This window comes from Diabrotica virgifera, chromosome 2 (genome assembly GCF_917563875.1).
Source record: "Diabrotica virgifera virgifera chromosome 2, PGI_DIABVI_V3a".
NCBI lineage: Eukaryota > Metazoa > Arthropoda > Insecta > Coleoptera > Chrysomelidae > Diabrotica > Diabrotica virgifera.
Window position 1 is genome coordinate 238,484,210 of NC_065444.1, and position 27,145 is coordinate 238,511,354.

General features: G+C 32.7%; 1 protein-coding gene across 1 annotated transcript; it reads left to right on the top strand.

Annotated features, from left to right (window-relative positions):
- On the top strand, positions 1-24,873 carry LOC114330879 (putative GPI-anchor transamidase). The gene is made up of 6 exons (XM_050644405.1): positions 1-129; positions 204-473; positions 1,024-1,232; positions 7,143-7,260; positions 12,689-12,799; positions 24,607-24,873. Exons 1-6 carry the CDS (start codon positions 73-75, stop codon positions 24,853-24,855), a joined length of 1,014 nt encoding a protein of 337 aa, XP_050500362.1. The 5' UTR covers positions 1-72; the 3' UTR covers positions 24,856-24,873.
- The last annotated feature ends 2,272 nt before the right edge of the window (positions 24,874-27,145 follow it).

Here is a 27,145-nt window from a genome sequence, read left to right on the forward strand (position 1 = left end):
TCCTCGTTATTAAAGGTTATGTCGAGTCGGTGTTTGTCAGTGTCAGATTTGCCATAAATGTAAATAGGAAAAATGGGAGTTTTCAAATATAGTCTTTTCTTAATAATTATAGGATTTATTGAAGCAGAGGTAACGTATTTAATAGCATTAAAAATAATAATTATGTTTTGGTCTTAACATTTTGAAAATTTGTAATGTTTTAGTGTTTCTTAAATAAAAACCACACAAATAATTGGGCTGTTCTAGTAGACACTAGTAGATTTTGGTTTAACTATAGACATGTAGCCAATGTATTGTCCATATACAGAAGTGTTAAACGTCTAGGAATACCAGATAGTCAAATTATTCTAATGATTGCGGATGATATGGCCTGTAATCCCAGAAATCCAAGACCTGCCACTGTTTTCAATAATGCTGATCAGCATATAAATGTTTATGGAGATGATGTAGAAGTAGACTATAGAGGATATGAGGTAAAGTGTTAATTAATGATCATTCTCTTATAGTCGGAAAAATTAAAGAATACCCATGAACGAACATATAAAACACGCTGTATTTTCCTGTCACCATGTCACAACGAAAATTTGCCCAGCGCAAGTACATGTAATAATAATTATTACATGTACTTGCCAATTTTTTGTGTGACAGGGTGACAGGGAAATACAGCGTGTTTTTATATGTTCATTCATGGGTATTCTTTCATTTTTCCTACTGTATTTCTTTATAAAACTTTTAATACCAATCATTCATTAAAAGTAAAGAGATAATCTTCGGTTAGACAGCATTTCAGTTTTCACCTTACTTAATCTTTGACCGGATGGCAACTTCACTGCCCAAACGTTTTTCGCGTCTATTCAAAAAATCATGCTAGAGTGCTGAGGGATGGTTATTTTGAGCTCATCATATTTTCAAATTGGGATGAAACAAATTTTTGTATAAGATTTTGACGAGCACTTATTCACACGCTAAATATATTCTTTTTTAAATTCGATATATTTTCAATAAATAAGTGTAATTTTACAGGTTACAGTAGAGAATTTTGTAAGGCTTTTAACCGGACGCCTTCATCCTGGCACACCAAGATCAAAACAGCTATTGACAGATGAAGGAAGCAACGTTTTGGTATACTTAACTGGGCATGGAGGCGACGGTTTTCTTAAATTTCAAGATTCAGAAGAAATTACCAGTCAAGAAATGGCTGATGCTTTAGAACAAATGTGGCAGAAGCAAAGGTATATTTTGATATAATTAGGTAATTTAGGGGAAAAAGACACCATTATGTATGACTTTGTTATATCAATGTGTCCTTACAGGTTTTTGTACATTTACAGACATACATACTTTAAAAGCTAGATTCGGTTAAGGCAAAAAGCCTTCTTGGATTGACCAATGATCTTACTAAATGACCAGTTTTTTTATAAGCAGTCTGTAATAAATCAGTTGTGCTTCAATTAGCCAATTGGTTTATTGTACATCTTCTATTTGGGAAGTCATGGGCAGCCTTCGGCAAGCTAAACCGTATTTTCAAATCGTCAGACATACCAATATGCCTTAAAAGAAAAAACTTAAATCAGTGTGTTTTGCCAGTGTTGACTTATGGAGCGGAAACGTTGACATTGACAAGGAGAACAGTGTAAATGATCCGTGTGTTTCAAAGGGCGATGGAGTGTGATATGTTGGGCGCTTCACTACGAGCCAAGATCCCAAACCACCAGCTACGACAAAGATCAAGAGTGGCTGATGCAGCAGATAGAATAGCAACACTGAAATGGAACTAGGCCGATCACGTGGCTCGAATGACAGATAACAGATGGACAAAGCAGATACTGGAATGGAGACCAAGAGATAATCATCTCTTGGTCTCACCGAAGCATCTTACCGAAGTAGAGGTTGTCCACCAAAACGTTGGACTGATGATCTAAAACGTTGTCATAGAAATTTAATGCAAGAGACACAAGATTGAAATAGATGGAAAATTATGAGGGAGATCTATGTCCAGCAGTGGACAAGCGAAGAATGAATGATGACATCTTCGATTCATTCATTATACCTATTCAAGGATTTGGGAACCCTGTACCAGTTTATACAAGTATAGTAGATAGGTAACATGTATGTGTTTGGCCTAGTATACTTTCCCAGTGGCAGTTATTATTAGTGGAACCTTCGGGTTCCAACCTTTTTTCTAGTAACTGGTTCTGGACCATTTTGTGGCTGATTCTGTTCTAGCAGTTTCATCAGCTCTTTCGTTGCAGTCTGTTCCTGGCTGATTCTATATCAGTGTAATACTGTTATGATGCCCCTCCAGTCTTTCAAGTTCTCAGTATCACAATACTATGGTTTATTTTTTAACCAAGAGGAGTAAACTAAAAAGACAGATTCACACCCAAGAAAGTCACTAGAAAAGTCACCAAATACTTCTTATTTGGTTGATCATGTCGGCCCTCAATGGTAATCCATAAGTACATATTATATTATATTAATATGTCGCTAAAGAGTTCTAAAAACAACTGCTTTTTATATAAAAGCAATGTACAGTATTTCTCATGATCATCTTTCAGTGCGTCAGTTTTTCAATTTCTTTCTAACGCATTAAATTGTATGTGACAGAAAAAAGGCACGTCTGTGATTACATTTCGTCGGTGACATTTTTATAACATTTATTCTAGTTATTCTAGTTGTCGATAGATGGCGCCATAATAAAAAAATATTTTTTTTAATTAGATAATAATATTACAAATATAATTGTATAATTTATAAGACTATACAAATCAAAGAAAATACCTTTTTGTAAATGCAAGAAACACATTTGATTTGTTTTTATTCCAAATTGAAAATAAAATGTGACAACTGTCAGATTTAACTAAAATGTCATGTTAGAATAAATGTCATAAATGTGTATTATCACGGACTTACCCTTTTTCCTATCATTTGTTACGCACTGAAAAATGATCATGAAAAGGACAATAAAAATCTAAAAATTAAAGGAATAACACAGAAAACACAAAAACCGCCGATATAACTTAATTAACCTATGAAATGTCAAAATTTGATAAATGTCATTAATGTCAACATTGTTATAACAGTGGAGTAAACTTGCCTGCGGTTGGACCAATTACAAACAAGCATTACAGCACGGTAAATTTGAATCACTCCTCTTGGTTTAAAAACAAACTTTAGCTACTAAAGAGACTACTTGTCTTGTATTACATAGTATCAAGTTTGTTTAAAATGTTTTTGTTTTAATAGTCTAAAATTAGTGTATTTATAATAGTCTATAGTCTATGTACTAGTTAGCTCAATGATCTAAGCTTCATTAAGTCCGATAGAATTAGAATTTCTTTTGAGTTTATTTACATTTGGATATGATATACCTAGTTATAAGATCTAACCTGTTTGAGAATTTAACTATTGTTTTTGTACCAGTTAATGGGGTTTTCCCATAAATAAATAAATAAAAACGAGTGTAGGTGCAAATTATTTACGGCTGTCCCTACTTTTTCTTTATTTGTGCTTCAAATTACGTGTAGTAAAATTCTCACTGGTATGCAGATGTAAACGTTATTGACAATGACATTGTCATCATTAACTTCAGGGTTGTTTCGTTTTAAACATTTTGTTTTAAACAACCGTTTTAAATATGTTTTAAACATGTGTATATGTTTAAACCATTTTAGTTTAAAACAGTTTAAAACACTTAAATTAAACAAGCGTTTTTTATTGTCTTGATTAAAATAAATAAATAGGAAAAAAATTATCAAATACATTATAAAAACTTTTCAACATGCATATTATTTATTTATTAATAACCGGAACTTAACAAAAATTGGAAAACTTAAAACATTTTGCATAAAAGAGTTAATAAATTTCTCAAAAAAATTGGAAAACTTAAAACATTTTGCATAAAAGAGTTAATAAATTTCTCAAAACTGTTCCAGTCTCACAATAATCTTGTAATCTAAAATTATCAATCTGATATCTGATCAGTCACGTCATCACTGATGCAATTAAGCTCTTTAAAAATTGAAACCAACTTAGTAGCTTTGACATTGCCTAGCCGATTACGTAGTTTGGAATGACAAACCTGGGGTCAAAGCCATTTCCATATGCTCCTTTGTATCATGTATAAAAAATCGTCATTTGCATGTTTCAAAAAAATAGTAAACACCACAAAATATCTTACAGTTTACAGTAGGCGTTCTTGCAATAATAGCTAACTTGCAATGCGAATTTATAAATAGTAAGTCTGAGGTTCCCCAGGCGATAGCCTTACGATAGGTTAATAATATATTGTTACTATGTAACGCTTCGATACGTTTGGAACATCTTTAACAACAAAATACTTGGATCACAGAATATATCCTGGTGCATTTATTCTCTGCTTGGATCTTCCATAAATATTAAACAATAAATAACTTTTTATTAATTTCACGTTTTACATCAATTATTTATCAAATACACTATCAATATTATTTAATAGACAACTCAAAATATTCCTGAAGCCTTGTCAAATATTTGGTAGCCTTGTTTGTCACTGTCTTGTCACAACATTCTGTTCGACTGAGTGCGTCGTATGACAAAAATAGCGAATGTTTGATTTGGAAAATATCACCAGGGACATGGTGTTCATTTTTTTCGAATCCTGAAAAAACTGATAGATATTTTAAAAAAATTAAACGGATAATGAAAGATTACATTACAACCGATTGCCGAAAGTCCCTTAAAATAAACAAAAAGTTTCTTTTGAATCACATAGTTGAATTTAAAAATCACACTCAATTTTTTCTTCTTTTTCACCCCTGTAACTTATTAAAATTAACATTATAGAAGTTCTCAGGGATTTTCGGCCCTCGGTATTAATGTAATCTTTCATTATGCGTTTAAATTTTTCAAAAATACTTTTAGCTTTCTTGGAATTCGGAAAAAAAGAATGCGTGTGAATAGCATTTTGCGCCTATCCCCTTAATTAGGGCTCCTGAGAACTTCCATAGTCGCTTGACTATCTGTACTCATATTGATTTCTCTTACATGATGCAATTACACCATATAAAAAATGTTTTAGTGATGGTGAATGTGGTGATTTTTAGATAACAGTGATTTTTATCTATTATTTATTGATATTATATTATTTTTCTTTTATGCACAGTAACCAGAGCTGGGCCGGGTACTGATAAATTGTACTCGGGTACAGAGGGTCACTACTTTTCATATTTGAGGAACGAGTACGAAGTACCGAGTACATTGCTCAAAAGAAGTACTCAGAGTACAATACTCAAGTACAATTACCCGAATTTCTCGGGTACTTATTTCGAGCACATTTGAATATCGAACCCGAAAAAAGGTAAGAGGGTAATAATTATCTCTGCCTCTCTAAGCATATTTATTTATGAGTCATGAAAACATAAAATAACGTACAACTCCAACTTAAATAAAAAAATAAGAATTTTAAAAATTGATCATTGATTTATACAGTAAAACCTGTCAGTAACGGCCACTAAAAATTAAGGAACTATTTGCCGATATAGAAAGGTGGCCGGTATTTCCAGTTTTTGTAGTTCACAAATATATAAAAGATAATTGGAACTTTGTTTATTTTGTTAATAAAAGCAAATATAATTCTATAGGTACATACACGGAAACTACTAATAAAACTACTTTAATATCCTAATATAAAACAAAACTATACTACGGAAAAAACAGATTGATGTTAAGCTTTTTTAAAGAATTTTTCAACCCACTTTTATTTTTTTTATATCCTTTGATAATTTGAGTTTTTACACCATATTTTTCGGCTAACTTTTGTGAATTGTAGTCATACTTATAAATAGTGACAAACGTTTCTCTTTTACAACACTTTTACGACATTTTATTATAGGATTTTAAGAACCTATTGTGACCACCGACCCGATGCGGGATATTTAATCTCCTATTTAGGTAGATACAATAGGTCCTAATACTTAAGTAGTACTGGGAATTTCCATCAACAAATAGAAAATTATTTTGGCCAATGTTCACATTCAATTTCTATAAAATGGACTTTAAAAATATGTGATTATTTGGCCGCGTCCGTATTATAAAGGTGGTCGTAAATAGCAGGTCATAAATAAGGGAATATACATATGTATAATTAGTTTGGGGAATTTTGAAACCGGCCGTAAGGACAGGACTTCCTCTTTAAATAAAACTAAAAATAACTCTAAAATATCAAGTAATTTTTTTATATGCTTTTACAAATGTTTTTATGAAAGAAAAAATATTCAATACGTCTGCAATAACATAAAATACATTATATTTCACAGTTCCTAAAATTCACTGTTGGTAAATCCCCATGTTAATAATCGCTCTTCTTCAAATCGCGATCACCGAAAATATCGTAATATTTATTGTAAGTATTTACTACATCGTTGTTTAAAATTCACGGTTCCTAATAATCGCCAGATGTTACGTCACGTTCGCCGTGAACATCAATATGTTTTTTACTCTATAAATAAACACGTTTTGCGAGACAGTGAATGCGAAGTTGATATCTGATATCTGGTCACTAGTCACCGTGAATAAATTACCATTAGTGAAATCACGTACCATTACTAAAATATTTCTATTGCTACCACCACTATACATTTCTACACCAGACCCTTTTCGTAGTTTTAGACTCTTTTACCATCATGTTATAAATCTAATGTAACATGTTTGGTTTTAGTCCCACATTTTTCCATGAGTGCGTCTGGCGACTATTAAGATAGTCTCTTTTTGTTGTTCATTATATTTGCTTCTGACTCTAAGTAAGCCTTTAGCCTAGTATCTATTACCCCAAAGTTTAGGGGTACTAACCAGATTTAGATTTCTTACATCAGGGCACATTAAGTGTCCATGTTTTGATATTATATAATAGCAGAAACCATGTAACGCTAGAAACATACAGTACGGAATGTTCCAGTTACTGAACAAACTAAGCATTGATATGGAGTAAAATAGCATCCATCCGACTCATGCTGTTTTTAGTATTTCTATGCACATCTTGTTTGCTTATTTTCATTTAGATATTTTGAAATGAGTTATAATAATGTTGCATATAGCATTGATAGTTCAATTTATCCATCATACATTCAGGTAAGCAAATTTTGTAATATTGTTTATTTTTTCAGATATCATGAAATATTTTTCATGATTGATACCTGTCAAGCAGCTTCAATGTATGAACGCTTTTATTCACCAAATATTTTAGCTGTAGGAAGTAGTTTAGTAGGAGAAGATTCACTATCAGTAAGTTTGTTTAATTTGATTTATTTTGTTTTAATGCAATAGGTGCAATAGTAATAATGAACATTTAATATCCGTCAATGATGAAATACTTAAACTAATTTTTTAACAGATCAACAGGGAGAAGTGTACTTTTGAAGTGTGTAAAATATATTATTCCTAGCCGAGGGCTTTCGGCTTATAAATGTCTAAAAAAACCCTACCATCTGAAGTTTACGGTGTCAGCATGCAGAATGGTGGCATATGGAGGATTTTAATGACAGCCGACACAGACAGGGTGTGCTCGTTAAGGTGCTTTCACTTTTTCTCATATCAAAAACCACCTTAACGCAGCGGCGGCCGGCCAGGTGAAGTAGGTGAAGGTGAGCTTCATCAAAAAATATAATTATATTGAGACAAAAAAATAAAAAAATATAAGTAGCATTATAATATCTAAATACTGAAATTAATTAAAAACCTACTACTAATTTTTAGATTAAGTAAAAAAGAATTTTAATATGTAATCCAAAAATTAAAAAAGAATTTCAATATGTAATCCAAAAATTAAAACTGTAGGTCCTTGACGGTCAGATACTGACCTGTGTCATTTGACTTCTATGATTCGAGCAGAGTTAGATGAAGATGTGGATGAAATTTCGGTTCCCGGCTGCACAAGCATCAACGGTTGTCATGGCAACGTGACGTCATCATATCGGCACTGGTAGTACCCAAATTAGCAAGTGCAGATGAATTTAAAAATAAATCCGCCGTATTCACCTTCTAAAATTTTAGTTGGATGCGTGCTATGATGGGCAGTATTCGTTTTTTTTTTTCGGAAGATAAAAGACCGCAAATCAGTTCAGCTGGCTAAAGGCTTTTTATGAGATTTAAATGATTTTGAGTTTACATTTGTAGCAACAGTTTTTAGCGACATTTTTCGTATTATAACAGATATTTTATATGACGTTCTTCAAAAAAAAACGTCCCTAGATATTCATTTTTGTTTAAACTAGATAAAAAGGACTCGTCAATTAATACGTGATAAAATAAGCGAATAATTTTTTAATTCTGTTTTTGACAAAGCAAGCACAATGACCGTAATTAATAATTTGAAAAGATCTATAGGTGTGATGATGGTATGAGCACGAATGCAAATTCTACCCAAATTTTTATTTAATATATATATTTTAATGGAAATGAATGTACATTTTCAGGATTGTGATGAATTAAAATTCGTAAGCTTAGCAGATACAACAAAATTTGGGTCATACAGTTTGATCATTCCTTCCGACGCTTTTCAAAATTTATTTTGAGTTTTTGGCAAAAAATTTACTAAAATTCAAAGACTTAAAAGAGAGCTCTGCCTTTTTTATGCTGACAGAAATTTAAAAAATGGTAATTTGCAAGAAATGGTTATAAAATTACAACCAATTAAAGACATTGTTACAGAAGCCTATAATTTGTTTTGTTTAATTCTGACAATTCCATCGAATACCGTATCTGTAGAAAGAGAAGTTTTTCGTGCTTAAAAAGGCTAAAAACTTTTAGTTTGACTGTTATCGCACTCATAGAGAACTATTATATAAACTTATGCACAAGCATCCTTTCTACGAAGATATCATTGATAGATTTGCTTCCATAAAGACTCGACTTGATTTATAGAAATTAATTAAGTCAGTTTTATTAATCTATCTAATACATACTGCTTTTTTGCTTAAGTATCTCTTCATCCTCGTGTCTAATAAAAGTGTCATAAAAAACTTTTCAAGTTGATAGGGCCCTAAACTCTTAACATTTTTTAAAGAATTTTTAATGAGATTTGGGCGCGTCATAGGTATAAGTATACCGAAACTTCTTTTGGGTCCGGCAGACTTTCCTCATCTTCACCACTTTTTTAGGCCACGAGCCGCCGCTGCCTTAACGAGCACACTCTGTTTGTGTCGGCCGTCATTAAAATCCTCCATGCCACTATTCTGCATGCTGACATCGTACACTTCAGATGGTAGGGTTTTTTTAGACCTTACCATGATCAAATATTCGTTATCTGTAACGTAATTTTTTGTGTGGAAGTCCTTTGTGCTCGTATTTGATGTTTTTAACTTTTCCGGCTACAAACCAACAGCAACATTGAACAATTTTTTTCAACAGACAGACAAGGTTATAACCCCCCCCCCCCCATTGGGATGAACTTTAAGCTCTATACGCTCAATACCATACCCCTAGAGCAGCGGTGCTCAAACGGTCGATCGCCAAAGTTTTTGAAGTCGATCGCGATTCTCGGAAATTTACACATGGAAAAGGTGGAGACTGCGCTAACTTGTGGATGACATGAAGTGCGATGAAGTGCGTTAACATCCAAATAAAATTAAGATGAGAACATCTTTAATTACAACTCTCTGTAGTTACAACGTTCTATCAAATAGAAATGTGAAATAAAGCTTTATATTTTCTAATTTTTTTATTAGCAGTCGATCGCTGGACGCTTGCATTTTATGTGGTAGATCCCATGCAGTATAAGTCTGAGCACCACTGCCCTAGAGAATCTTCAGTAGTTGTAACCCCCCCTTAGGATCATCCTGGTTACCACTGACGAAGCGTCCATGTAACCACTGTTACCATTGGTAACAGTTAAAAATCTTGCAAATAAATATGTATTTTATGACGATGAATAATTTTATTATTTTATTTTATTTTTACCAATAGAAATATATTATTATATTATGTGTTAATAGTACCTAATTCAGTAAATAGCCAACAGTTGCACTTTATTATATTCTGTTACCAGTCTCATTTGTGGTGACAATGAATGGTTATCTCGCTGTCGCTCGGGCGGCTCGGGACCGGCTAGTACTGAAAATTTTGAAGGAGCGATGGGCGTAAGCGCGCTGTGTATATCAGTAGGGCTGTTACCAGATTTAAATTTGCTAACAGTACCTATAATAAAAAGTGTGGGTGCAGTTCACCATGGATGAGTGTCGCTGCTTAATCGATCAACTACTTGAAAAGTAATTCTGATTGAAAAATAAAATGAGATTATTGAAAATGAAAGACCTATTTTAAACAATTTAAAAAAGGAATTTAAAAAATTACCTCGATATTTTAAATTTAGTTGGTACAGTGAAAATCCTTGGTTATGTGGTTGCAAGAAAAATAGACTGTATTGTTGGCCATGTCTTCTGGTTTTTACAGAAAAATGGGTGGACCAGGTTCAGGATTTAAATAGTTTTAGAGTTTTAAAAAAGAGACATGAAATTTCTCCGTTACCTACATGTAAGATATATACCCAATTTGATTCAGTTTGGCAAAACAAGGATCAAAAGTTCTCTTAACCAAGCATTTAAAGCAAATATTGCTAAACATATAATGAGTTTGTTAAAAAAATAGATAGGTACTCGTATATCCTTAGCTCACTTATAATATATATGTACCGTATGTTTTTTGGCCGAACAAGAATTAGCGTTTCGTGGTCATTTTGAGGGCGACGGCTCTGACATTCGAGGCAATTACAGGGAATTGTTAACATTAATTGCCAAAAAAGATCAAAAATTTTGCCAACATCTAGAAACATCAACTGTTTTTTCGAGAGTTTCAAGTGATATACAAAATGATATTATTGAAGCTATATGTATATTCATTTAGCCATATCTTCATTTTTTTAAATAAGATTTTTTGCATCTGGTTTTGGTAACACTTTAGAAAAAGTCACGCGTCGCCACTGCTGGTTACGCCGTTGAAGGTTTTTTTCTATCATTAAAAACTGCATAAGAAATAGAAGTCTTTATATCGTACATGGGATCCATCTCTCTTCATAGTGGTATTTTGAACTTTTTGACGTAAGTTAAACTTTTGAATTCTAAGATCAATTATTCATTAGAGACCTTTTTATTGTAGCATAGCTCTGAAGATGGCTTTATAAGCCGAAAGCGCTCAGCTAGGAATTATATATTTTACACACTTCAAAAGTACACTTCTCCCTGTTTATCTGTAGTCATAAGTGTGTACAAAACTATTTCAGTCTTAACATTTTTAATTTTTTAACGATTTGCCGAGCCTAAAGGCGAGAAAATGGGCACATTTGATAGAATTGTATGCCAGGAATAAAATGAGGACATATAATACTTATTTTGAGTATAAAGAACAGCACAAATACACTTACCCGAGCACTAGATTTTTTCTGTGAAAAACACTCTCTGTACATCATAATACGTATGTATTTACAAAAAAAAATTCTTGGCTGTAAAAAAACATACAGAGAATATTTGGATTTCAATATAGTCCTGTCGCCAGTGGGGGTACAACGGCCTCCTTAATTCAGATGGACTTACTTAAGTTCTTTTTATGTATTTTGACCCGTAGAACACGAATTTTTTGGGTAACAGTCGATCCAGATGTCGATAAGATTGTTATAAACAAAGAACTTGAGGAATCACACACCAGCGATTTTTCGCAAAACAAAACATTTTTTTGTATTTTTTTGGTCATTCTAAGCAAAAAATGTTTATACAAGTTTTTTCGTAGGATGCATAGTTTTCGACATAAACGCGGTTGAATTTTTGAACCCGAATAACTTTTGATTGAAAAATAAAATGGCAATTCTACTTACCGCATTTAAAAGTTCAAGTCAAATTCTATCGGTTTTGATTACTTTCATTGCTAAAAATTAATTTGTTTATTGTTAAACAAAGCTATAAACACAGAGTGATTGAATGATGTTTTCAATGCATTTCTCATTTGAAATCGAACGAGTAGGCGCACATACAGACAATTTTTACGTAGATTACGTACATTAAAACGCATGTATTGGACACGGGAAACACTATGTGTTTATGGCTTTGTTTAACAAATAAAAACTTAATTTTTAGCAATGCAAATAATCAAAACCGTTAGAATTTTACTTGAACTTTCAAATGCGGTAAGCAGAATTGCTATTTTATTTTCTAATCAAAAGTTATTCGGGTTCAAAAACTGCACTTTTTCGATTTTTTGAAAGTTCAACCGCGTTTATCTCGAAAACTATGCATCCTACGAAAAAACTTGTGGGACCATTTTTTGCTGAGAATCACCCAAAAAATACAAAAAAATGTCTTGTTTTGCGAAAAATCGCTGTTATGTAATTCCTCAAGTTCTTTGTTTATAACAATCTTATCGACATCCGGATCAACTGTTACCCAAAAAATTCGTGTTCTACGGGTCAAAATACATAAAAAAAACTTGGGTAAGTCCATCTGAATTAAGGAGGCCGTTTTACCCCCCCTGGCGACAGGACTAATACTTGCGAACGTGAAAATAAGGAAGCTGTTGTGAATGAAAGGCTATTTAAAATTCAAACTAATAGTCATTTTATTATTTACAATTAGACATTTTTTAATTTGTGAAAAATTGTATAAATTGTTGTTTTATTATAAAATATAAAGTTATTAAATTATATAAACTTTTTTTAAAATTTTTGTAGCATCATGTTGATCCAGCTATTGGAGTATACATAATTGACCGATACACTTATTATGCCCTATATTTCCTAGAAAATGTTACTCCACAGAGTAATAGAACTATGGGAGAATTTGTAAGTATTAGTTTATAATTAATTATTAACAGTGTTCAATTTTTTTTTGTAAGTTTTCCAAACATAGATGATTTTTTGCGCACTCTTATAAATTGGTTTTAGATTTTCCCCGAAATTTAAATACATATTTTATTTGAAAATGACCTCAATAATTGTAATAGTCACGTTTTGATAAATTAAAAATGCGTTCAAAAATTATTTAGTGCTGATGGCAACTGACTAATAGTACAATAAATCACGGTTTTTGCTCCAAATTTTAAAGAACCGCTTGGATTGACATGCAATTGGCATACACATAGGTAACACGTCAAAGAAGAAAAGTGTGTGCCGATGTGTGCTTTTGTGCGGGGGTGAAAAGGGTCACCCCTTGGCATTGTGTGAAAAAATATACGATAAACTAACTAATTCTAAGCAACTTTTGTTCTATAGCATTTTGTCACTAAGATACTTTTTGAGTTATATGCGAGTAAATATGTTCAATTTTCAACAAAAAAAACTTTTTTAGGCGGGTTTTTGTAAATAACTGAAAAAGTAAGTAGTTTATCAAAAAAAAACATTCTTAGCAAACGAAAAGAAAAAGTAAGTAGTTTATCAAAAAAAAAACATTCTTAGCAAACATATGGCTTCTAAAACAGTGAAAATAATGCTGTATGTATGAACTCTGTAGACTCTGGACCCAGCAGAAGCAAAGTTGTAGCTAATGAAATATAGGTTGAAATCCATCAAATTTCAAAGCGAATATTTCAACGTGAAATATCCAAAAAGTGATGCATTTTTGGGGAAATCTCATTACAACTTTTTTAAAGTGAAAAATATTTATTTTTGTTTTTAAAAAAGTTTCTAACATCAAAAGTAAGCAAGTTACGCTCAAAATAAAGTTGTTCCCTTTTTTTTGTAAAAAAAACTCGGGAAAATCACCCCCTAATTAGCATATTAAATCAAATTAATCGTTACCGCTTTACAAAGTTACTTTGTTTATATATTATTTATATGATATGAAGTTTAATCGGTTCAAAGGGCTTAAACTTTAAAAAATTTGGTTTTAAAGTAATTTTTTGTAATTTTGAAAAAAATGCTTTTTTTTTCAAAATAACTTAAAATTTACTAGTGATACCAAAAATTATAAACAGTAAAAAAATGTAGGTTTTGCTTTTCTGAATACATATTTTTAATTTTTTGTTTTTCTGGATATGGCTGTTCAAAATTGGCATACACTCGTAATAATGATTGATTAGTTGAAGTCCTTTCAACTACAGCCCCTTTGAAAATAAGCACTTTGTACCGATGAAACTTACAGATCATATAAACAATACATAAAAGAGTAAAGCAACATGTGATGTGGTAACGATTAATTTCATTTGCAATGCTAATTAGGGTGTGATTTTCACGATTTTTTTGCCAAAAAAAAGGGACCAACTTTACTTTGAGCGTAACTTCCTTACTTTTAATGCTAGAAACTTAAAAAAAACAAAAATAAATCTTTTTTAAACACTTTAAAAAAGTTAAAATGAGTTTTCCCCAAAAAGTGCTTAATTTTTTGGTTATTTCACGTTGAAATAATGATTCGATTTGGAGAGTATGAACCTATTTTTCATTAGGTATAACTCTTCTTTTACTGGGTCTAGGCATCTCATACATACACCATTTTTTCACTTTTTTATGGGCTATATTTCTGTTAAGAATGTTTTTTTTCGATAAAATACTTACTTTTGAGTTATTTGCAAAAAACCGTCTAAAAACGTGTTTTTTTTTGTTGAAAAATGAACATATTTACTCGCAAACGACTCGAAAAGTATTGACTAAGCGAAAAAATGCTATAGAACAAAAGTTGCGTAGAATTAGTCAGTTTATCCATTTCCAGACTTATTTTGAGCGTATATTTTTTCACCCCTCAAAAGGGTGTGAAAGTCACCCCCATGACAAAAGCACACATCGGCACAATATCACTTTTCTTCTTTGACATGTTACCTTTGTATATGCCAAGTTTCATGCCAATCTAAGTGGTTCTGGACATCGCACACATCTTATGGAAAATATAATGTCACTCAAATTCAATAAAATTTATATGAATAGATTCGTTTTAAATTAACTGTCAATTCTTATCATTGCGCCAACTCTTAATTATGATTAATTACGGCGCAAATTGCAATTAAAGTTTATCGAAATCACATTTTTGGAGTCAGTTAAACTGTCAGTTATAATCACTATTGCTCTGGGTGCTATTCAAAACAGCTTAAACCCCGCTGGGCCTAAGCGGATTAGTGAAACTATTATAATAAGATGCTTAAGAGCTCGAGAAGATTTATGAACTAACTATAATTTGGGTATTTTAAAATATTTTTTCTCTCTCGAACTTATGTACCTAGCCATTTGATTTCAGATTGAATATCAATTTCTGCTCTTATTATTGAAAATTAAGAGTTGGCGCAATGATAAGAATTGATCGTTAAATTGAAACGAATATATTCATATAAATTTTATTGAATTTGAGTGACATTATATTTTCCATAAGATGTGTGCGATGTCCTTTATAGGTTTTGCAATATTTTACCGTCAGTGAACGGACTGTAAGCGAATTTTTTGTGATCGTTTGCTTCCATCAAACTTCATCAATGAGAGTTCTAAATATACAATGTTGTCAATTTTGAAATGTTTGAGGAGCTGTTATGTACAGCCATATATAGTCCAATCAATTGAAGAGCATGACTCATTGTCAAAAACGAAATCTAATACCGTGAAATTCCGGATTGAAAATCGAAACGTCAAAATACATACATACATTCACAATCGGAAACCTCTTATACCCGTAGGTGTCGAGGTGTACAAGCTCTCTTAAATTTTGTCTACAAATTTACGTCACTCTTTTCTGTCCCTAGCTAATTCCTTTGCCTCACTCCAGGTCTTCCCTCTTTCTTCGAGAATCTCGTTTATGCTTTTGTTCCATGTTTTTCTTGGTCGTCCTCTACGGGTTTTCCCTGTTTTTCTCGCTTCCCATATCTTCTTCACCTGTCTAGTTTCGTTCATTCTGATCATGTGTCCCCACCATTTCAGTTTCTTTTCTTCTGCTTTAACCTTTAGTGATTTTGTTCCTAGTTCTTGTCTAATGTCTTCGTTTTTTCTTCTGTCTGTTCTTCTAATACCCAGCACTTTCCTCAAGTATTTCATTTCACTTGCTTGCAGTCGCTTTGTTTGTCTTTCGTCAAGTACCCAGTTTTCTGCCCCATAGGTTAATACAGGTTGGTACACCGTTTGGTATACGATCATTTTAGTTTTTGTTGTTATTTCTTTTCTGTTTAAGAAGTTTTTGTATAGTGCATGATATATTCTAGTTGCTGAGTTTATCCTGGCACCAATCTCGTCTTCTTGTGTCCCTTTATTATTCAAACTTATCCCTAAGCACTTGAATACTTCTATCTGTTCGATTACATTTCCTTCAATGTTAATGTTTATTTTTGTGTTGTTTTTCTGCTACTACCATCACTTTAGTTTTCTCTTAAGTTGTATGATTTTAATTCTTCTGTCCACATTGTCATGTTCTTTTGAAGGTCTTTTTCTGTTTTTGCTATAAGCACTATATTATCTGCAAATACGCATGCTTCTACTTTGACTACTTGCACGTTTCTGGATCCTGCAATATTTTTTTTGTTTTTGGCCAGCAAGCTTTTACTTTGTCCATAACGCTTATAAACAATAATGGACTCAATACACCACCCTGTCGACTCCATCGTTATTTTTGAAGTAATGTTTCTTGTTCTTACTTGGTTATTAGTATTTTCATACAGACTACATACCACCTTCAATCAGTGGCGGCTCGTGGTCTTGGAGACAGGGTCGGTAAGTTTTTTTTTGTCTTCTCGTATAGGTATACCATCAAACTAAAAGGCTTAAATCATCATAGGAGATTTTGTTTTTTGTTTTTTTTTTATTTGATGTACTTGACATTCTCTCTTGTTTCATGGTGTTTCGACAATACGTGTTGATTCTTTTGAGACAAGATAAATCCCGTTTATTTGAGGCAGAAATTGGTGGTAATAAGAAAATTGATGAACAGTTTGTTGCAATGAATTGCAGTACTTACTACATAGAATTATACATAACTTATCTTTTGTAACTTATCTCACTTTCTGAAAATATTTGGATCGGCATAATTTTTAAGTACCTAACTTGTAATAATAAATATCTTGGAAATTCTTTGGCAAAGGGTACTTTTAAATTTTGAATCGTAAAAGAGGTCAAAAATTTGCAAATCTTCAAAATTCGAAAAACGACTATCTATTTGCATATAATAGTAGGTATCCAAAATTTCAAGATATACCTACTCGTTTTTCGAGATATGTATCATGTCAGTGTCTTTTTTGGGATGGTTCGGAAATATCAAGCGAATCCAAAACGGAAACTACTATCATTACGGAAATATCTGAGATTTTGCACCAGCTTTCGTATTCTATTTTTGGAATTAATAATGTCAGTTGACTGATTTTGAACAACAATGAATATCTTGGGCCAACTCTGTCTTAAAAATATTTAAAAGAATATTACAAGAGTAATCATTTAATAAAGTTCTCAAACCGATTGCTTCACGGATCGAGGTATCGCCGCTTTCAAAATCGTCGCCTTCGATAATAAAATCAGAAACTTTCAAAAGCTGTTACGAAAATCTGCTACAGATACTAAAACTACTAGAGATAATCTGCTTAGATAAAACTAACCGAGATTTAAAATTTCATCGCTTCTGACAAACTGTTCGCTGTTTTTTCGAAACAATTTTGTTCTAAAGCAGTAACCCGTTTAGGTGAGCTAAACTGGCAAGAAAAGACGATATTCTTTATTTTTTTACACGTATCATGCAAAAATAAATTCATATATGCGCATCATAGTTCATAGTGAGTAAATAAAGCTTGTGATGCAATAGTTTTAACTTTTACCTGGAGACCATTCAATTCACCACACATCACAGCAACGCCGTCATAAGATTGCCCCAGTTTGCCCTACCAATTTATTTTTGATATCAAAAAATTTTAATCTGTTCTTTAAAACACCAAAAATATATTCTGCCTTATTGCTTTTACTCACGTTTCTAAAACCTAAAAACCTCTCATAAATATTACCACGTAACGCGTATCGAACAACAATATAATTGTTAATTGTGAACGACATGATAATCAGAAGTTTCATCTACTTCCAGCGAAAATCAAATGGTTTTCTAAATCTCAGATTCAATAACGTTATTCAAAATGTAACTATTTGATTATATTATGTATTAATTCATTCTGTATTACGAATACACTTCGAATCAGAAAGTAAATATTTCTAAAACAATTTTATTAATTCTCTATAATTACTTTGATTTTTAACAACTGCTTCGATCCATCATGTCCACTAAATAATAATTCCTGACAACTTAAAAAAATTACAATATCAAACGACGTAAAGCCGCGTGATTATTTTTGACAATTTCTGCCTATGCGATGCTCCAAATGAAACACCGACCGGCAGATTTAAATGTGCCGTACTTGGCCGCTTAAACCCCAGTCGTCCCCAGTCCAATGCCCACGGAGAGAATGTATGTATGTTCGCTTTCGCTTGCTCATCGACTTATGTGTTGAGTTTTACGTGTCGTCAAGCCTTGGGTACGGCTAGCCGAAAAGTCGGATGAATGGCTCGGATCATTCATTTTTTGAGAAGTCGTGTTATGCGCAGGGATCACTTTTAACGTTCGGATTGATCAAATCCTTTTAAAACCCATGAATAAAATTTAGTCTGTATTATCTGACATATTTTTTTTACTTCACAGATACAAATACTAAAAAAAATTATATCTATAAATGTGTGGGTCGGCACTGCCGACCCTGACCGGCCGCCACTGCCTTCAATAGTTCTTCATCTACATTCTTGTTCTCTAGGCTCTGCCAGATTCCTGTCCTGTCCACCATATCAAACGCCTTTTTCATATCTAAGAATGCTAAATAGATTTCTTCATTTTTGATTAGGTATAGCTTTTTCAATTATTTGTTGCAAAGTAAAATTGTGGTCTTCACTGTGTGCTGGTCTAAATCCACTTTGTGCATCTGCTAGTCATGGTTCTATCATCTTACGTAATTTACTTTCTAATATTATTTCGTATATTTTTAGTCCTGCGCATAAGAGAGATATTCCTCTATAATTTTCGCAAACCCTAGTACAGTGGAACCTCGATAAGTCGGCCCCCGATAACCCGGAAGTCTGGCTAACCCGGACTGATTTTCATCAGACAAACATTTGAACAATAAAAATGTATGTATTATGTTAAAACATTTTATCTGTAGCCTCTTCTGGAATGTCTTAAAAATATCGAGTTTCATTGATAAAACTTCGCTTCGACCATAATATAATACCTATTTGAGAGATAATGGGTATTTGTGTAATTTGAACTATACGATAGTAAAAATGACTCATGATACACGGCGGCGGCGGCAGAGCGATGTTAATTATCTGGGGCTATCGCAAACAACAGGCACCTGTTATTCTTTTATTTATTTCCAACTGTCTTTTAAAAAATTATTTTTTAAACAATGGTCTTTTAAACAATGAAAGAGCCACTGTTCTTAAATAACATAACATTGTCCGATGGCAGACGAAATTGACACAACCGAAACTGACTGAGTTTTTTTACCTAGAAATGAACAATACTCTATACTGTCTATACTCTATACTATACTCATACTCTATACAACTATAGGTAAGTTAGATGTGTACTGTGCATATATATTTCATGTTATTTTAATTATAGCGGACTTTATAAGTATACCGTATTTTATTAATTTTTACTGAAATTGCATGAAAATTTGGATTTAGGTTCTACTTACGCTCCACTTCAAAGTTGAATTTGTGCCGTTGGTTGCTTTTATTTGGGGGGGGTGACATTTACCCCTTCTCGGGGGGTGAAAAACGCGTGTTTAAAATAAGGCCGGAAATAGATAAATTGACTTATTTTAAGCACCTTTTGTTTTATAAAGTTTTTTACGTAAGTCAATACTTTTCGAGTTATTCGCGATTTAAAATGTTGATTTTTCGACAAAAAAACTACGTTTTCAGACCGTTTTTCCCAAATAACTCAAAAAATAAATATTTTATCGAAAAAAATATTTTTAGCAAAAGTGTAGCCTATAAAAAAACGAAAAAAATGGTGTACCAGTAAAGTCTACAAATTGAGTAGAAGCAAAGTTGTAGCTCATGAAAAATACGTTCTTATTCGTCTAATTCCAAATCGAATAATTCAACGCGAAATCACCGAAGAAAGAAGCGTTTTTCGGGAAAACCTTATTAACATTTTTAAAATACCGAAAAAAAGCTGATTATTTGTTTTTTACAAAAGTTTACAGCATCAAAAATAAACGAGTTACACTGAAAAAAAAAGTTGGCCCCTTTTTTTTGGTAAAAAAAATCGTGAAAACCTCCCTCTATTTAGCACCCTAAATGAAATTAATCGTTTGGCTTAACCATCTATTTTAACTGTATGTGTATTCTTTATATGATCTGTAAGTTTGATTGGTTTGAAGTGCTTATTTTTGAAAACATTTGGTTTTATAGTAAAAAAAAATGTTCTTAAAATTTTTGAGAAATTTCATTTTTTCAAAATAACTTAAAAAGTATTAGCGATAAGAAAAATCTTAAAGAGTAAAAAAATGTAGGTTTTGCTATTATAAATATGCTAGTTTCATTTTGTTTCTCCGTAAGACAAAAATTGGTTAAGATATGGCTGTTCAAAATTTGCATACACTCGTGATTAGTGACCCATTCAAGCTTTCTCAATTATAACCCTTTCAAAAATAAACACTTTAAACCGGTGAGACTGACAGATCATATAAAAAATAGATAGGTAAGTAAATTGTTTGTAAAGCGGTAGCGATTAATTTCATTTGGGGAGTTAAACACAGCGAGATTTTCATGATTTTTTACAAAAAAAAGGGGGCCAACTTTATTTTGAGCGTAACTCGCTTATTTTTAATGCTAAAACTTTTGTTAACAATTAAAACAAAGCTTTTTATAAACACTTTAAAAGAAGTTTAAATGGGTTTTTCCCGAAAAGTGCTTAATTTTTCGGTGATTTCACCTTGAAATATTTGATTTGGAATTAGACGAATAAGAACGTATTTTTCATGAGCTACAACTATGTTTTTATTTGATTGATAGACTTCACTGATACACCATTTATAGGGTTTTTTATAAGCTACACTTTTGCTAAGGATATTTTTTCGATAAAATATTTACTTTTTGAGTTATTTGCGAAAAACCGTCTGAAAACGTGTTTTTTTGCCGAAAAATCAACATTTTCAATGGCAAATAACTCGAAAAGTATTGACTTAAGTAAAAAACTATAGAACAAAAGTTACTTAAAATCAGTCAATTTTATCCATTTCCGGTCTTATCTTGAACGTATGTTATTTCACCCCCGAGAAGGGGTGACTGTCACCCCCCAAGTAAAAGCAACCAACGGCACAATTTCAACTTTGAAGTGGAGGGTAAGTAGAACCTAAATCCAAATTTTCATGCAATTCCGAGTTGCCCCTGAAAATTACACGGTATCGCCGAATTTCCCGTTCATTTACTGGGCTATTAGTATTTAGTGGGGAATCTTGTCAACCTCCTCTTTCTTAAAATTGTAAATTATTACTTAATAATTTTGCTAGTTAAATTAGCTTTCAAATACTTATCGCTTATAAAATCTCATTTGTTAAAATCATAGGCACAGTAGAACCACTCTCCGAAAAATTAGAAGTAAAATCTGTAGTCGCGCATGGCGACCGCGCAATGTTCGTAGTCGCTTTTGCCCCACTATCGCATTGCTAGTCGCATAGAAACGTACGGATTTTAACATGGAAAACCCCGATCCACCACTGGTGAATTACCAATTGCGTACTGCCGGTATTACTTCTTGAAATCAAAGCGCCGACAGAGGAGTGGTTTTACTGTGGAACCTCTATATACTGTGTCGTAGGTGTGCAGAAAGTTTATTACCATGACTTGACAACTATAAAATAGCGTGGACCATGACCAAAATTATTTTGTTTCTATTTTAACTGGAACAGCAATATGTATAATATCTTTCATCAACTATATTAATAGTCCATATAAACTTTCGATAGTCGATAGCGCCCAGCTGCAGCTTTTGAACTGAGTAGAGAGCTGTGGAAGAGTTTGCTATGGAACTCATCTTAAGGACCTCATTGCCTTCTTTATGTATGAATAGAAAACAAAAAAGTTGTGACTGGCTAATTGACACCCAAATCTATGCCATAAAAAACTATATTAATCTTTATTTCGTCCGAATACGATTTTGGAAGCTCTGTAAAATAGGCGTGTTTTGTCAATTATTTCTTCGTTTAAGCTGAATTTATTTACGAGCCATCCCTTTAGATTTGGGAGCACATAATAATCGGAGGGGCAAATCAGGAGAATAAGCCGGACGAAAAAGCAGTTCGATGCCCAATCCATGAATTTGTATTATCATAACGCTATTGAGCCGGTGTGAACCTGAAGAAACAAGTTTTTTTCTTCTGCATATGGGGTCGTTTCCCAAGTAGTTCCCGCTTTAGTTTGTCCAATAATACACAATGATATTGGCTATTGATATTTTTAACTTTTTCAAGGTATTAAATTAAAATTATGCCTTTACGACCCATTAAGCTATTTTTGCCGGCTTCAGTCTTATCGCGCGTTCATTCTAGTCTTCAGTGTGTATTAGTGGACCCAGGTTTTAACAAAGGTTGCCAATCGATGTCATAAATGCAACATATTGCGCTTAATTAAGGTCCGAACAGTACTGAGATGAAGTGACCCGATCATGCTTTTGATTGGTCAGCTTACGCGTCATATTTTTTTTTTCATATTCAAAACTTCGTTCAAAATATGACTAGTGGGCTCTTTACTAATTTTTGTGCTTGTGTACTTTCACTTTACGATCAGCTAAAACCATTTAATTTACTTCCACACATTTTCTGTACCTGAATCGGAGGACCTTTTAGTACGTGGTTCATCCAATGTAGCCTAGATATTAGTAATGTAACGAATGTCATTTTTTGAACATTCGCGAATATCTGCTATCGACATACGAATATTCAGTTTTTGAAGTTATACTTCTTTAGGCACAAGGGTGAATTTTTACATTCCCTGGCGCATGCGCACACCGACAGTATGGTATTAGTCGTTACATCTTTTAAGTTATGTAGCGCAAATAAGGTGTGCGTGAAAAGAATATATTATTAGTGTTTTTAGTAAGTATATTTATTATAATTTTTGTTTGTGGATTTGTCTTCCTCCTAATAAGTATTATTGAAAATGTTTATTTTCAATTAATGTATCTGTCACCGTGATTGTAATTATGTCCGAGAAATGATCGGCTGAATACAAAAACGCTGGTAGCTGATCGGTAGAGCATTCGCCTAGGGATCGAAAGGTTCCCTGTTCAAATCCGGACAGTCATATCCTTTTTTTTGGTATTCTTTTTGTTCTTTCTAAAATTAGTTTAATATTTAAATACAATACAAAAAAACTGTTTAAAGTAGATAGGTATATTGATTTCGTTGAAATCATAATATGAAGTTAGATTATATTATAATAGAAGTGTAACTTTTTACGTGCGTACAAAGTACACACATTCCTTTTTTAATTTGTTTCTATTTTTGTAATGTTTTCTAAATTTATAATGAGAAGTTAATTGATATTTAATGTAACCCAATTAGAATATCTATTACGTAATACCAAATAATAAAATAAGGTGAAGGCAGATAATGTGATACTTAGTTAAGTTACCTTTTCTTAATAAAAAAGATGAGAAGTGAATAGATTTTAATTTTATTTACCTATACCAAAATTACAATAAAGATGCACTAGAAATAAACAAACCAAGACACTTGAATGTTACGAGAAGCACTCCCAAATCATGATTTAAATGTGTATACACAAACCAAGACACTTGAATGTTACGAGGAGCACTTCCAAATCATGATTTACAATGTGTATACATATTTATTACAACTGGTTACAATGTGTATACATTGTAAATCCCAAATCATGATTTACAAAGTTTATACATCGTAAATCATGATTCTAGAGTGCTCCTCATAATATTCAACTTGTCTTGGTTTGTTTATTTGTATTAATCTTTATTGTGGTTTTAGTATATTATCTTCAAATTATTATTTTTTCTGATACCCATACCCTATTCCACGAACATACGCCTGTTTTGGATTACTTCGACAACGAATATTTTACTGTGCAAAATAAGAACGAAAGTAAATTGCAAATTACATTGTTGTTTATTGGAATAATTATTAGTGCCATTTACTTTCGTACTTCTTCATGTTGCACAGTGAAATATTCGTTGTCGAAGTAATCCAAAACAGGCGTATGTTCGTGGAATGGCCCATTAAAACATTATTCGCACAAATTTCGCGAATGCGAATATTCGCTACATCCCTAGTAAATATAGGTACGGCCATTACAAAATTCACATAATGAAAATTTGACAGAAAGATTAGTCAAACTTTTTTTGTTTTTTTCGCCGTTTGAGACATAGAATCGTTTTTCTCCAAGAGATATCTGTTGAGAATTGTTGCTCTTTCAAGTGAAGGTTTAAGTTTTGTGAATATTCTCGTCGTATTACTTTGGTGGCAATTTTTAATAGCATAAAAATATCAGAATAAAATCAATCATCTGTTGACCTGAAAAAAGTAATGAATAAAACAAGTGTTCATTGTTTAAAAATTGTTTATTAATAAAAAATTTAACACGCAGATTATCTCAACCCATTTCTTTTTTATTTTTAGTTGAAGGTATGTCCCAAAAGTGTCTGTATTTCTACTGTTGGAGTTCGTAAAGATCTTTTTAAAAGAAATCCAGACGAGGTGCCCATTACAGACTTTTTTGGATCTATCAGACCCGTGGATATAATCCAAGATCTTGTGACAGTATCGGCCGTTTCAAGTAGTACACCGACCATACTCAAGGAACCAGTAAAACCAAAGAAATATAAGTATATAGAACCTCTTGTTAATTTTAATAAATTTATAGGTTAATAAAGTTTTTTTATATTACATGCATTTTGAATATGTGCAAAAAAGTTTATCTAATCTAGAGCAAGATTGGTCAGATTTGATGCCAAAATCATCTTCCTGGAGTGCAAAATGGGATGCAAGAGTGCAAACTGACAATGGGTTTTGTTCAAAAACCTGTAGTTCTACAAGTAAAGATCACTTTAGAAGTATAAGAATATTTGGACTAGGAAAACGTAAGACTTTGTTTTTCATAAACAATACAAACCATCCGAGATAAAGAAATGGGAAATACTTATTCACTCTCTTCACTGTCACTTTAGTCTTTCAAGCGAAGAAACGCGAAAAGAAAATAAGATTTCTTCTTTTGCCCAAATCAAACACTTTTCATTTGTATCGTTGACTGTAATACCGATATTTGACCCTATGAAAGTGGCGTAACTCACAATTTTACAAAAACGCTTTTATTACATTAAAGTTAACGCTTATTTGTATTTTCAGATGCAGAGAGCCCGCGGGTTGACTTTTGCCCACCCCTGCTTTACAGTAATAACGTTTTAACATCGCGCCAATGTTTGTTGGCGTTACTAACAGCAATTGAGAGCTCCGGGAACTGCGGACACTGTTTATTTTCAACAAGATGAAGGTTCTCCAAAATGTCCAGTACCAATACCTTGGCCTCCAAGGTATTTGAGTACCGTAACCATCGAGGTTACAAAAAGCAGATATGTCTGGAATGAGAACTTGCGAAACGGAGTTCGCCAAGCTTTTACGTCAGTGCCTCCGGACGAACATGGCGTCGTATCGTTAATGGGCAACGGTATGCATACCAATATTTTAGATTAATAAATAACTCACAAACAAAACTGTGTTTTTCCCTGTGTAATGTAATCCCAATTCATTACTGTAAAGGGACTTTCCGGTCACTCAGTAGGAAACATCCTATGGATATACAGGAAAAATGTTAATAACGTATACATACCCAAATAAATACCCGCAGACAACAATAGGTTTGTTCGTAGAACGATCAGCAACCGTTGCCAACCATCAGACGCACGCGTGTTCGTAGTCTACGATCTCTAACTGTTAACTGCGCTGCGCGAACTGTTAACTGCGCATGCGTCTGATGGTTAGAAACGGTTGCTGATCGTTTGGATCGTACTACGAACAAACCTAATAATATTGTGCATACCACCACCACTTAAATGTTTTGATGCCTCTTACGTAGTTTATTAGGTGTCGATGGTCTACCCCAACAATGAAATTTGGCCATCGTAAATTTCCTAAAATATTCAATATCGGTCGATAGATAAACAAGAAGGAAGAAGTTTATTACCTGCGGTGGAATTTATTACAGCACTGGTCTCAATAAGCACACAGATGTTGGGCATTCCTGTATATAATACAGGCAGTTATGGTATTTATTTATGGCCACCACGCCAAAAACAGGTAAAGAAACATATTCTTCGATTTAATTTTTCCTCGTTATAACCAAATATGCCTCGTTGTTAATAGGTGTTATACTTTAATATTCATGGGACATCTAGTGTACCTCGTTATAAGCGAAACCTCGTAATACTCATGTTCGTTATAGAGCGAGTCTACTGTAGTGATAACTCATAATCGGCAAATTACCAGAGAGCCGCACCACAACTGACTCTTCATGATGAGACTTCTGCTGTGACTAAGTAAACTCCTCGATCCTGAGGTGTAACACCTTGTACTTGGGAGATCCATGTACAGGAGGAAGTGTTACTACAGTGAGCGACAGAAACGACTATCGCCTATACGCTTTTGATATCTCCTGCTGTAGAATAAACAACTCCACACCATCACCGATAATCCCCAAAAGCGATGTACAGTTACAAAACATCCGCTACGAATGTTATTACTGCGGCTATACTTACGCCTTGTTTTTGGGTACAAAAGATTAAAAAATGGCAACATCTTTATGGCTATTACGAAAAGTAAAACAGATAATTTATTAAAGTGTAACAAAAAGCATTACATGACAATCAAGGAGAGACGGTAAAAGATTAACTCCTAAAAGTTAAAAAAAAAGACCAGTTTAACTTTAAAAAAAAAAAGTTTAACTTAATTCTGTTACATCCATCATGCGGAATAATTCAAAATATTGAAAAAGGGCAGATGATCATAACACAATAATTAATTCAAAAAATGAAACCAATTAGATTACGTGAAAAATTGTATGAAAATAGGAATTGAAATCAACATTAACTGAAAACCATAATAGCAAACTCAAATAGACTAAGTAGCGGGAAAATCTGCAAAAGGAAGAACAAATAAAGAGTTA